The sequence below is a fragment of the Grammomys surdaster genome, unplaced genomic scaffold, assembly GCF_004785775.1.
Source record: "Grammomys surdaster isolate TR1022 unplaced genomic scaffold, NIH_TR_1.0 149, whole genome shotgun sequence".
Classification (NCBI taxonomy): Eukaryota; Metazoa; Chordata; class Mammalia; order Rodentia; family Muridae; genus Grammomys; species Grammomys surdaster.
Genome location: NW_021604607.1, coordinates 838149 through 852110, shown reverse-complemented (window position 1 = coordinate 852110; position 13962 = coordinate 838149). Strand labels below are relative to the sequence as shown.

At 40.6% G+C, this 13962-nt stretch overlaps 2 protein-coding genes across 3 annotated transcripts in view; one reads left to right on the top strand and one right to left on the bottom strand.

The window, feature by feature from the left end:
* The window catches only part of Fbxo11 (F-box protein 11), a 75007-nt gene extending 73634 nt beyond the window's left edge, over positions 1-1373 (top strand). For both annotated transcript variants that reach the window (XM_028765131.1, XM_028765130.1), the window contains exon 23: positions 73-1373. In XM_028765131.1, coding sequence (XP_028620964.1) covers positions 73-202 — 130 coding nt within the window. In that variant the 3' untranslated portion in view covers positions 203-1373. The remainder of the gene's footprint in view (positions 1-72) is intronic.
* Msh6 (mutS homolog 6) lies at positions 1339-12438 on the bottom strand. Its single transcript, XM_028765129.1, has 9 exons — positions 12245-12438; positions 9013-9182; positions 5512-8044; positions 3913-4181; positions 2956-3073; positions 2688-2777; positions 1886-2040; positions 1598-1797; positions 1339-1506 (listed from the first exon to the last, which is right to left on the bottom strand). Exons 1-9 carry the CDS (start codon positions 12402-12404, stop codon positions 1425-1427), a joined length of 3777 nt encoding a protein of 1258 aa, XP_028620962.1. The 5' UTR covers positions 12405-12438; the 3' UTR covers positions 1339-1424.
* Between the last annotated feature and the right edge of the window lie 1524 nt (positions 12439-13962).

Here is a 13962-nt window from a genome sequence, read left to right as displayed (position 1 = left end):
GTATACATAGCACTATGTTACCCAGTTACTTCCCTTCACTTTGCTAATTCTTGGATTTTCATTTTGCTTTAGGTTTTTCTGTGACTGTGGTGCTGGAACACTGTCCAACCCTTGTACATTAGCTGGTGAGCCTACACACGATACAGACACATTATATGACTCTGCTCCACCTATAGAATCTAATACATTGCAGCACAATTGAATTCCTTCCCTAAAGAAAAAGTCCTGCCATTCTAACATAACATCTTTTGGAAGATAAAATACTTGCCCATGCTACAGAAACAGACTGTACTGAAAAAAATGGATATACAAGGTCAGTTGACACTATGAAGCTCAAGCTACCAAAAAGAAAGTGGCAATATAATGACTCAGGATCTCAAAGCTGGGTATTTTAGCATTACTGTGTAAAGACTTTCGAAGGGACAGAAGTAAAGAAATAAGCTGCAATTTTGTACAGATACCAACTTCTGAAAAAGCTGGTGTTTTTACAACTAGCATTGAATGCAGTCTGATTTGCAGTAGTAATCTTCAACAGACAAGCAGCTTTGTTGCTGCCTTTATGGACATGGGTACCAATTGCTTTTTGTAATATGGTAAAAATGTGAGCTAGCACTTCTGCATTGATTTTTTTTAACATGTATTCAGATTGAGAATATGATTTTAATGCTTTAATCTCATGTAGTTTGTTTTTAATTTCAAGCAAATCTTATTGTACTTGAATGTGCCCTGTTTTGTTAGCACACCTAGACTTGCTGTAACTGTACTCATGTCCCAGTATGTACGTTCTTTCTATGAAAGAGAAAAACACTAATCTTAAATTATATCCAGCAATGTTTCTGGTATCCTTTAAGAAAAGTTAAGACTATTATTTCCTTCCCTTTCCTGTGCAGCATTCAAAAATCACCCCTAGAAAAAAGTGAGTGTTTTAATGAGACTTCCTAGGAAGGGATGCACTGTAAAACAAAAGTATTCTTGTATCTCAGTTTTGTGAAAGGTAAAAACTACTATGTTTTAAAGTACACTTTAGAAAGTCTCTTCAAAACAGTCCTGTATGAACTCTGTTCATAGTTTTTATTTGAACAGTTTAGACAAAACAGCTGGAAATTACAGCAATTTCCTGCATTAAGCTGAGACCAGTATATATACAGCTCTATACAGTTTCATAGCACCCCCCCCCATTTATGTGTATTGGTGACAGTGGGTATAAACAGCCTGAAAGTGTATGCATGTACCATAACATCTAGACTTAATATATTGTGGAGTATTCAATAACCATTATGTAGAAGGTAGATAAGAATTAAAAGGGTTTAATTTCCTAGAAAGAAAATGGAAAAAATGGTCATTTTTAAAAAATAAAGTTTATTAGATCATAATGTTGTCTGAATTCAACACCTTTTTCAAAAGTCAACTCAGCTTCCAAAGTTCTACAATTCGTTTATCAAAGCCAGCAACCTATGGATAGCTTCACTGTTTATAGTTGGCCTTTCACTAGCCAGACAGACTTCCCTTTAAAAAAAAAGAAAAAAGAAAAATTATTTCATTGTCTCTGTACCAGTCTTCCAAGGCAGCTATAGGAAGATTATACTGATATAATTACCGAAATAGTTGTAATGACCGATTCATCCTCTCAAATTCTCTTGCTTTTCTGTGTCCCTTCTGAATAACCTCCTCCGGAAGATTAGCAAGCCTTGCTGCATTAAAGCCATAGCTCTTAGGACAAGCTCCCTTAATGAATTTATAGAGGAAAGTAATAGTCTCCTGGCTGGGATCCTCACATTCATTTTCTACCATGCATGCCTTCAAGAAAGAATTGAGTTCATTTAACACAATTCTACTGTTTAGTTTCTCCCAATAGAAAAAAACATGTCTGGTTTATTCCACATACCATATGTCCTAGGCGCACACAAACATTTTTAGAACAGTCTTCTACTAATGAATGATAGTGTGTAGAAAACAGTGTGCGACACTTTATGGTTTCAGCAAGTTCTTTAACAACAGCATTGGCTATTGCTGTCCCATCAAAAGTTGCAGTACCTCTTCCTGTGGAAGTGAAATTAACATTACATTAACATTCAAGTACAGAGGGAAGGACAGAATGAAAAGAGGGAATACCTATCCTCCAGTAACTCATGGCACCATGCAACAGGGTCCCCAGCTTTAACAGGTTAAAAATAAAAAACTCAAAGTTCTCACAGGCTTGATGACTCAGCTATCTCAGGTCAACCTGGGCAACTTAGTGAGACCCTGTCAAAAATGAAAAATAAGCAGGAACCTGATGGATACTGACCTCCAACATGCTCCTACATCAAAAAAAAAAAAAAAAAGTAGAGAAGTTTTATGGATCCAGCCAGGCAGTGTTAGAGCACTGCCTTGATCACAGCACAGAGGAAGTTCTGAGTTCAAACACATAGTGAGCTCCAGAACAGCTAGGGCTATGGAGAGAAACCATGTCTCAAAACCAAAAGGGAGGAAAAAAAGAAAGGGCAGGAGATCAAGTGTCTCCCTCCCATGGTACTCCTCCCATGCATGCTCTTGACGGATGAGCATATGGGAAGGGGAGGGAAATCTCTTGCCTACAGGAAATCTCAGGACAGCCAGAGAGGGGAAAACAGTCTTAGTACCTAGCTATTGGGGACATGGGTTTTCTACTCTTAATGGCATTCAGACAAATTCAAAAACTGTCTTACCTAATTCATCCACAAGTACCAAAGAATGTGTTGTTGCGTGCCTAAGTATCCTAGCAGTTTCACTCAACTCAACAAAAAATGTACTTTCCCCTATAAAAAGAAACAGAACTGAATTAACAGATTATGTATATTTGAATATGATGAGCAAGAATTAAACTACAAAACATGTATGCTGTGATAACACCAAGTTTAAAGCAAAAGGCAGATTATTTTTATCCTTCCCAACTGAATTGGAAAAGCCTTAGGTGTAGAGGAAAAAGCAACTCACCTGACATTATTCTATCTGAGGCACCAAGTCTAGTAAACACTCTGTCAACTGGTGTGAGCCTACACTTCTCAGCAGGTACGTAACAACCCATCTGTGCCATTACAGCTAACAGACCAGCCTGTCAAGACAGGAGGAAAGGTATTATTGGTATTTAAAAACCTATCTGGCCGGGCGGTGATGGTGCACGCCTTTAATCCCAGCACATGGGAGGCAGAGGCAGGAGGATTTCTGAGTTCGAGAGTTTGAGGCTAGCCTGGTCTACAGAGTGAGTTCCAGGACAGCCAGGGCTACACAGAGAAACCCTGTCTCGAAAAACCAAACCAAAAAAAAAAACCTATCTGTACACAATATACACATGTGATTCAAGAACCCATACAAGTAAAGCCTTTCTGGACTGTAACTACTACAAATGTCTGGAACAAATCCTGGATTCAGCAAATTTATCTCACATAACCCCTATACTTGTTTTAAAGTTGAAAAATAAATACAATATGGCCAATTTTGTTAGCAAACTACATTAAACAATATGACTAAGTTTATGTCAAAATGGCGCCTTGTTTCACCACATCAGAGAGCATCAACAAGTCTTCATTCTAACAGCAGTGCTAGGGGAGGACCTAAGCAGTAAGAGTATGTTCACATAAAAAATGGCCAGGGCTCCCTGGCACCAAAATAAATGAGTACTATTATTTTGTTATATAATGTCTGTAAATTTATTCTAAAACCTCCACACCCTCCTTTGTTGGTCTTGAGAATCCAACATGATAATAATCAGTTTTCCTTAACATTAGCTAAGAGCCATCTAGCCGATGAAACAAAATTTTAATTATACAAGGAGATTCTCCTTTTGCTTCTCTCATGTGACTTTGCTCTCTGGGCAAGTAGACTAGATTATATAGCATTTGCCCTTCATCTTACAATTACTTTCTAATTAATAGAACATGAAGAATAAATTACCTGTCTTATGAGTGTAGATTTGCCCCCCATATTCGGTCCAGTCACAAGCACACAATAGGCTTTGCCATTTTCCTCTGCTTCTTCTTCACAGCCTATTAGAATGTCATTAGGGATAAAATTGTCTCCAAAAAAAGTCTTTGTAATGCAGGGATGTCTTGAGCCTTTAAGCTCTAAGAAGGGATGTGTATCTTCTCCTGGTAACAGAATTACTGGGCGACACATAGGACCATCTCCTCCTTGACTATAGTTAGCCAGGCACAGTAGAACATCTGTCAAAAGAGGATACAAGTAAGACTTCATCATTTTGTTAATTTCTTGTTGGGTAAACTTATTATACCCACTACACACAGCACCTGTGCCTGCTTCTATATGTCTTAAAAAACTGACCAGCAGACCAAAGGTGCTTGCCAGTAAGCCCAGTGACCCAAGCTTAACCCTAGGATCCATATGTTGGAAAGACTTCTGTAAGAACTACTGCATGCCCAACCTCCCAACACACAAAATAAAGTATTGTACTTCTCAGTAAAAGCAACATATTCTGTTTTATCTTAAACTGCTGCTGGTGCTAGCACACTTTAATCCCAGCAAAGAAGCCAAGGCAAGCATCTGTGTGAGCTCCGGGCTAGCTAAGGCCACACGGTCAAACAGATCCTGTCTCAGGATAACAAAATGCTGTTACTGAAAACAAGTTTATTGGCCTTGCTGTTTTCCATGTCTTCACTGTAACTTTTCAAAGTAGTTCATCTGATCGACTTCGCAGCTAGGGCAGTGGGGATAAGTTGACAATGACAGTACAAGGAGCTAGGGAGCCAGATTAGAACACCTGTGCTTCTGCTACTGTAGCGCACCTGCTCACTGACAGAGCTCTAATACAGACCTCCGAGTGGTAATCCAGGGCATTAGCTGCACGGTACAGCCTCTGCTTGAAGCACTACATTTATCCCCAACACTGTTCATTCCCCCGCACCAACAAAGCTGATGCCCAAATGGCTCCAGATATTTAAACATAACCAAATGATAAGTGCACTAATTAAGACAAAGGGCTCACATAAAGCCTAGATTCAGCCTTAGTCTTTAGCGCCCCCCACAATTATTTCCATGCAAATTTGACTTAAATACAAAAGGAAGACCTACAAAAAATAAAACCAAATTTACTCTTCTCTCTGCTTAAAAATAAAACAAAACACCCTTCAATTATAAAAGAATTTAATTTGGCTCAGTGGCAGTGTTTAAACAGCCCAGCATGCACAAAACTCCAAAAGCTAGGAAATAGTGGCCTGGTCCTCTTAAGTAATCCTAGTACTTGGCGATCAGAGGCAGGAGAATTGCCAGTTCAAAGACAGCTTGGACTAGAGATTCCTTAATCTGGAAAGTACCTAGTACCAGTAAACATTCTTAAAAAGAAACCTGAAAATAAATCTTCCCTCAATGATAAAATTCTAAACTATTCCAAGACTGTAGGGAAGAATAACTGAAATCTAAGCTTTAGTTACTTAAATTGTTTTGTGCAATGTAGTCAGTTTGATGCACACACCCATATTAAACACAGTTAGGTTTAGAGATGTATAGCTGAGACACAAAGGGTTACTAAAGCCTTACCCAACACTGCAATGCACTCTACAGCAGACTGCCAGTCCTTGTAATTTTTATCAAAGTTATAGAACAGACGCCGCATGCAGTCCTTTAAAGATGCGTCCCTTCGTTCTTCAGCATTTATAAGACTAGATAATTTCTTCTCAATCGTTTTGGTCCAATATCGTTTACAGCCCTTTTTAGTAGATTTCAATTCATATTCTTCAGGTAGATTACGGGTAGCAAAATTGTCTGGAATTTCTAACTGATAACGGTTCCTTCCAATTCCCCAGTAGACTATGCTCTTGCAGCCAATCCGACTGCGCTGTTTGTCTAAGTACTCCAGGAGGCTCTGTTCATTCTCTCTTATATCAGCAAGTGCTTGGTCATAATCGGAGTCAAACCCTGCTTTTGGAGTTATGAGTCCAGTCTTTCGAGCTTTCTCATGGTCAAAAGCTGTATCCCATCGGTTCAGTTCTGTGGTCAGATCAGGAAAACGACCTTTAGGACTTTTTGTCTGTAGAGTAACAACCTGCTTAAGGGTTTTAGACTTGAAACCATCAGCGACATCCTCCATAAGCCCTGTAATTTTACACATTACTTTGAATCCTTCTAGAGCAGAAAGAAAATCAATGATCTTTTTTTTGCTGTATGTTGTTTCTTCATACATTATAGCCCTACTGTCTGGATGGTTCTGGCTTTTTAGGGGAGACCCAACATTGTGAATCTTACTCAGTAGCCTCTCGAGATCTGGGAGCTTCTTTAGGAGGTCTGCAACTTCGGTGACTTTGTCAGGCACAGCCATCAGATCTTCTACAGCATCTAAACGGTCACTGATAGCAGAAGGGCTGCAAAGCGGGGCACAAAGCCACTGTTTTAAGAGCCGCTTGCCAAAGGGGGTATGGCAAGTATCCAGCCTCTCTAGCAGAGTCCCTTCAGTGGAGCCATTTGTCCCATTCAGAAATATCTCCAGGTTGTTTAATGTCACTGCATCTAGCACCATTCGCTGACTGGTGCTAGTAAAGACAGCACCAGGTTTTACTGTGCTAACCAAGTCAGAATCCAAGGGGAAATACTCTTCGAAATTACACATTGAGAGAAGCTCCTGATCAATCAGGCATTTTTTGAGGTAGAAAACACAACCACCTAGAGCAGAGAGAGCCAATTCCCTCTCCTCTCCTGGTGTCAACCCAACAGAATCTGACTCCGAGGTCATACCTTTAAGCACCGGGGGCAGCACTGTACTACTGTCTTCAGTTCCAGTAAAATACCCTCCTTCAAGGAGTGTTCGCAAAGTCTTAGAGGCATCCCAAAATTGGGAACCTGGTATGAGACCTTCCTGAAGACAAGATGACAGTGAACCCTTCAGGACTGTTTTTGTTTCTGTTGAGAGATTTCCTTTCTCAAACAAAATCTGTACTGGAGGATAGTGTGCCACTAGAGTCCTAAATCTGGAACAGTGGCGATCATCCGAAAACTGGCCTATGAAAAACTTGCCCAGTGAAGTGTCAACAAAGCAGACACCATATATTCGAGTGTGACCAGAAGAACCTTCTTCCTTCTCTTTGAGGCTAAGAAGATACCTACTGTAGTTCTCAGAGGGATCACCATCCAGTACACTATAGGTCTGTGTGCCCTTGGTAATGATCCTACAAATTTCCCTTCTCACCACTCTATCAAACTTAGATACGTGTGCCATCTTCCGACATCGTGCCTCCATCATTTCTGGAGTCTCAGTCTGTTCCACTCGTGCTACCTTATAGCCCTTCTGCACCAAGGAATCCGAGAATCGGCCAAATGCAATCTCTGGAAAACCAGAATGGGCCCAGTTGCCCTTCATGAATATCAGCCCCAGCTCATTGACTCCAATAACAGCATCCATGTGATACAACTCATAAAACTTCCCCACCTTATAAAAGATGACAAGATCAAAGTTCTGAGACTTGAACTGCCACCACTTCCTCATCCCTGGAGTACAAGAGTTGAGGAAATCTTCAGGCACATACAGTGTGGAGGAATTAAAATCAGGGTGATCGGGCCGTCTCCTGTGCTCATCTCTTCTCTTTTCTGGCTTAAGCCATTCTAAAGTTTCATGATACCAAATAGTGGGTCCACTGCTGTCGTTACCTCCTCCACTGACATGGGTTTGGGAGTCAGAATTCTGAGGGGCTGAGAAAGCACTCAAGGTACTCTTAGTTTCTGACAGAATGCGAGTTGCTTGTTTGGCTGGGCCTGTTTCCTTCTTCAAACTTTTCCGTTTAAGTCCACCATGAGCAGGCACTGTTCTCTTCCGCTTTGGAGCACCTTTGCCAAAGGTGCCCAGGCCTTCACTATCGCTGTCTCCAACTCCACTGCTCGCTTCATCACTGCTTCCTTCTTGCTTGTCTGGCTTGAATTCTACATCAGAGCCACCAATGTCACTCTCAGAGTCTGAGATGACCCTTCGCTTTTTGACTTGCCGGCTGCTTCGCCTAGGCCCCTGAATGTTGGCCTGTGCTTCTTCTTCACTCTCATTTTGATTATCCTCTTCACTCTTATCAGATAAATAAGCCTCAGGCACCTGCCAGACAAAGGGTTTGTAAATATAAAACAGGCCTTTAGTTCAATCTCTGGTGCCACCAATAAATGAAGTAAGTAAATAAAAACAAGGCAAAATTTGGTAACTACATCTGTGGAACCAGATGTAACTCAGGCCTACAACCCCAGCACTCGAGAAGCTGAGGCATAAAGACCACTGTAGTATTTAAAGGCCAGTATGGGGCAGAGATGAAGCCCAGTTGATCCTAGGTTTGGTCCTCAGCAAGTCATAAACCAGGAGTGTTGACATGCACCTCTAACTCCAGCACTTAGGTGGCAGTAGCAGGAAGATTCGCTAGTTACCCTCCCTGCTTGTTGTTGAATTCAAGGCCAGCATGTGGCACATGAGCCCAGTGCAGTCCTACCCGTATGCTTCAGTCAGTGTCACACACCCTGAGAAACTGTCCTTTCCTAAAGAGATTTCAATTTAGCCTAACTTTAAACGTAAACTGAACCTGGTCATAACTACTTAGAAGCAAGAGTTCTAGGCTGGCCTGAGCAACTCACTGATACCCTGTCTCAAATTAAAAAAAAAAATAGCTTTTTTTTCCTAAGGGAGTGGGTGGGCAAAGAGGAAGAGCATTTGTCTGACACATTTGAGACCCTGGGTTCAATCCCCTGGACTGGGAGACAACATGTGTAACAACCTGTAATTCCAACACTTGAAAAGCAGAAAAGCAAGACTCTGAGCTTGAGGCCAGCTTCAGGTACAAAGATCATCTCATAAATAAATAAATAAATAAATAAATAAATAAATAAATAAATAAATAAATAAGGCTGTTGAAATTCTAAATAAGCTAACATAGTTCCTTCCAATCCAGGGAAGACGGATGTCTTCATGTACAAATGAAATGGTGTACTCACATAAAATTATTATTTTTTATTATCTTTTACTTCATCACATACACATCATTTTCTCCCGTCACCCCCCAAGGGAATGGAATGACTGACCTCTGCCTCTTCCTCCTCTTCTGGCTCTGAAGGCTCATCACACACTGCCAGCTCAAGCCTCTTAACCTTGTCTTTACTTAGGGCCTCGTCTGCACGTTGCATTGCTCTGAGTATTTCAGACTTTGAACTGTAGAAATGGCCTCCCTTCTGGGCTTCCTTTGACTTTGAACCTAGAAATGTACTTACAAATAAGAACCAGGTGAACCTAGAAATATACTTACAAATAAATAAGAACCAGGTGAACCTAGAAATATAAATAAGAACCAGGTGAACCTAGAAATATACTTACAAATAAGAACCAGGCTGAAGAGTTGGCCAATTTACAACATGAACAAGAAGTTACAATCATTTTTACTGCCCCATTTTTTCATATGCATAGATCAAAAGCTAATCAGGGAAAAGGTAGCAATGACACTGGAATCCCCAATTTTATTTGTTTGAATTTGCCGTTTAGTCATCTAAGGCCATCTTTCTTCTAATGTCTCAGAATCATGGATCGAGGTATGAAAAAACTCAAAGCAGATACAAGTGTAGTTTAGGAACTCTTTCTAAAATTGTCCCAACTGAATGACCAGGCTAGGAATGTAACTCAGTAGAGTGCCTGCCAAGCATGCATCAGCCCTGGGTTCTAGCCCCAGCTCCGTGTTCAACAAGAGTGGTAATACTAAATATAATCTCTAGCACTCAGGAGAGACAGGAGAATCAGGATCTCAAGGCATATTCAGCTACAAAGAGATAAAGTCTAGCCTGGGCTACATAAAATCCTGTCTCAGGAAAAAACAACAAAAAACAAATTTAACAAGGGACCTACCATTTTAAAAAATGTTTTTCTCCTAATAATACAAAGGCAACATCTCAAAGACCCCTGCTTTAAAAGAAAACTCGTTTTCATTTAAAAATTATTTCATGTGAATGTAAAGTGATGGCTATCTTGTACATGGCCAGGGACCAATCCCTACCACTCGTTTCTCATCATTATCCTAAGTGAGAACACTTCTTTCTATTCAGAAGCATAGTATCACAAATTTAATGTAAAAACTATTTCTTGGGGCTGGAGAGATGGCTCAGCAGTTAAGAGCACTAACTGCTCTTCCAGAGGTCCTGAGTTCAATTCCCAGCAACCACACGTAATGAGCTCTATGAGTTCTGATGAACCTCCTCTGGCAAGCAGGCATACATGCAGGTAAGAGTACTCATATACATTAAAAAAATAATTAAAAACAAGCTTTTTTCTAAGAGACTAGAAATAGAAGTGTCTCTGATACATTCTTCTGCCCAAATATATCCATGACTGGAAAAGAAAAAAGCCAAATGTCTAAATTAAACAGATCCAAAAGTATTATATGGCCTTCTTTTTGTACAAGAAAACTAACAGGACTACCTAAATTTCAGTGAAACTACGTTTATGGACCATCTAAGACAAATTGAAGGTACAACTTCTCATCTCTCTAAAGAGCAAAAGCTGCAACGTGCAACAAGCATTTCAAAGCACCCACCCATCACAGCACACCACACTCCTCATAAACACTTGACCCAATAACTACAAGACAGAATCTGAACAAAAGAGGCTTTTCCCTCCATCCATGCTCTTGGCTAATGCATTAAAACATGCATTATTTCAACTTCCACCAGGGCTACATGAACAAGCTGACTCAAAAACAAGACAACAAAAAATGTCAAAACAGCCTAGACTACAATGTGAGCTCAAGGTAGCCTATACAATTTAGTCTCAAAAAGTAAAAAAATAGCTTCACCCCTTTAATCTCAGCACTCTGGAATGTAAGAAGAGGCAAGTGACTCTCTTGTGAGTTTGAGACTAGCCGAGCCGGGCGGTGGTGGCTCACGCCTTTAATCCCAGCACTTGGGAGGCAGAGGCAGGTGGATTTCTGAGTTCAAGGCCAGCCTGGTCCACAGAGTGAGTTCCAGGACAGCCCGGGACTATAAAGAGAAACCCTGTCTCGAAAAACCAAAAAAAAAAAAAAAAAAGAAAAAAAGAAAAGGAGAAAAAAAAAAAAGAGAGAGACGAGCCTAGTCAACTTAACGATATCTAAGACAGCCAGGGCTAGCCATGGGGAGTGTGTCTGTCCTGTCCTGTCCTGTCCTCTCTCCCCAATCCACCTACCAACATCCCACCTCCCCATCCCCAACCTCCAACCGCGGCACTCTACACTGAAAGGGGAAAAACAAGGTCTTGCACTTGTGCACATTCTGGGCAAGAGCTCTATCACCAAACTATACCCTCAGCCCAACAAATGGGAACTTTAAAGAACAGATGATAGAATTTTAAAGACCAAGACACAACATTTCACATACACAGTGACAATATAAACATTTTCCTGACATTTTGCCCAGGCAGTTTTAAAACGTTAAACTTAATCCTGAAGAACTCATTTATCATCTGAGGCCACGAGAGGTCATTTTATATATGAGTAACAGTATCATTCACCAAAGTTAACTTACAGCATGTAAGTAAAGAGTATAATAAAAGTCCTGGTTCTCTTTCCATTCATGTTTTTCAGTGAATATACCTTTTGCAGGACAAGCACACTAACCAAAAGGTATGGTTCTTAAGAAGAGAGAGTTCTGGGAAACTGACCCTGTTGTGTTCCATACCACAGAGTACAACATACTAGCCTGGGCTGTCTGGGAATAAGGGATGTGGCCTTGTTCACACCCAATGTGTGTTCTATCCTGCAATTATAGTGTGCATATACTGCATGCAGCACAAGAGACAAGGGATGCTCTTGGCTAATGTGAGGTTAAATATGCAGCACTGTCAGTGTCTGTGCAAATAAAGCTGGGCTTATAAAAAGCATTAAAGTACCAGAGTTCTGATGGGAAACAACTCAAATGTGTTCACAGGCTACAACTCTGGAGGCTATGAGATAATGCGTCTGTAATAGAGAGTGTCACTAACTCATGCTATTTCTCCTGCTTACATTTCCTACATATTTACTTCAAAACAGAGCTATTTAACTCTACACTTCTCATGTTTCATAGCAGTTACCTAGCTCCCTATCAAGAGACCAATTTTCCTTAAAATTGGGCTTTAATTGCTGCAAGTCAAAGGACAAAAATAAAATTTCCATACAAAACAAAGTAGCTAAAACCAGCTACATCTTGCCTCTTTAGCATGTAAGAAACCTTATAACTGCTATGCCTGCAATTTGCTAAGAAAACACACACACACCACAATTCCATGAATTACCCCTACCCCATCCCTGTTTCTTACCTGTATATTGCTTTAACATCCTTTTGCTAACCCAGCCCCTTGTTGGACTGTCATCAAAAAACTGTACATGAACACGGACAGATTTTCCTTTCTTCCGGATGAATGTTCCATCAAAGGGATGATTATAAACCAGGCAAGGCCACCAGGGGTAACCTTCCATCTTAGCCCAAACCAAATCACCTGGTGAGAAGTCACAAGAACTGTTGGAAAAAAAAAAAAAAACATATATATGCCAGTTAATATTTGACTATCTTACCTCAATGGCAATTACCCACAAATAAACAGTAAGGAAGTCATTAAGTCTTCTTTGGAGGCTTCTGGCAAATCAGAAGAAGTCAAGGAACTTTTCTAGTAACATAAGCAAGCTAAGACAATGCTTATTTAACAATTAACAAACTGGTACTCAGTGAACAACTGTTTCTTGGTCTTAAAATGACAGAATTCAGATTGTAACCTGTCAGTCACAAAACAGACTTACAGTATGAGTCATACCTACATATCAGCACATATCAGAATCCACAAGACCTGAAGTCATGATTATTAGCTTGCTAATTATATTATCTAATTCATTAAATTTGGCCTGGAATTGTTCCAGCTGAGCTATGTACATCCAAAGCTGTCTCCCCTCTTAACAAGTGCCTAACACTTGAGTACACATGCCTATGAAAATTTTTTCAAAGGCTCACTCTTCACAAAACTTGATTCGGTTCTTGTGGGTTGTCTCTGAGGAAGAGACAGAGAAAGGAAACAGAACTCAGAACCAGACATACAAGAACCCTGTACATAATAGAAAGACCACTAACAACAACTCTTGCCCAAGTGCACTAAATATAACAATAGCAATATTCTCTGGGCCCACTCAAAAGTTTTTCTCAGCACCTTACAATATTAAAGTAAGCACACTCCTACGGCAAGAATACTCAAAACATTTCTGGAGTAGTCAGTTCAAGTCAACTGCCTTAGGCCCAATCATGACGTAGTATTGCTTCAGAAAATAGCATCGCCAACCAGGCACGACGGCACACAAAAAGCAGGAGGAATTGGATGATTTTTCTTTTTGGTTTTTTTAGAGACAGGATTTCTCTGTGTATCCCTGGCTGTCCTGGAACTCACTCTGTAGACCAGGCCGGCCTCAAACTCAGAAATCCACCTGCCTTTGCCTCCCAAGAGCTGTGTTCAAAGGCGTGCGCCACCACTGCCTGGCTTCGATGATTTTTCTTAAGGCCATCCTTGATTAATTACAAGATCTATCTAAAAAATGTGTCTATGTGCAAATACACTCATTTGGGGACATAAGTCAATGAGACAGCACTTGCCTAACATGGGCATAGTATGGCTACCATCCCTGGCACTCAAATAGGGAAAAAAAATTACTTTTAGACTACAACTGTAATATGAGCACCATCTTATTATACTGCAACCCACACCCCCCACCTCACCCCCGTTTAGAAGGACCAGCCTTCAAACTCAGGTCCTATAGTAACCAGTACAATCACCTCAGGCTCACTTCCTGGGTCACCATTAAGAAGCTGTACCTGTACAACTCAGACAACCACACAATTGTACAGGTACATGAAACAGCTTCCGAATTAAACACCACAGCCCTTTGGGGTGGGGGTGGGGGAGAGGAGGTAGGGTGTTTTCAGGACCATAAAAGCTTCCCCAAAGCCCTGTTCCCAGGCTATTACTGGCCTTGCCAAACACCTGGATTTAGACAA

Coding starts and splice junctions, on each gene's coding strand:
- Msh6 (XM_028765129.1), bottom strand. CDS start 12,404: ATGGAAGGTTACCCCTGGTGGCCTTGCCTGGTTTATAATCATCCCTTT. Junction 8,045..9,012: donor AAGAGGAGGAAGAGGCAGAG/GTCAGTCATTCC, acceptor TTTGTCTGGCAG/GTGCCTGAGGCTTATTTATC. Junction 1,798..1,885: donor GTGTGCGCCTAGGACATATG/GTATGTGGAATA, acceptor TCTTTCTTGAAG/GCATGCATGGTAGAAAATGA.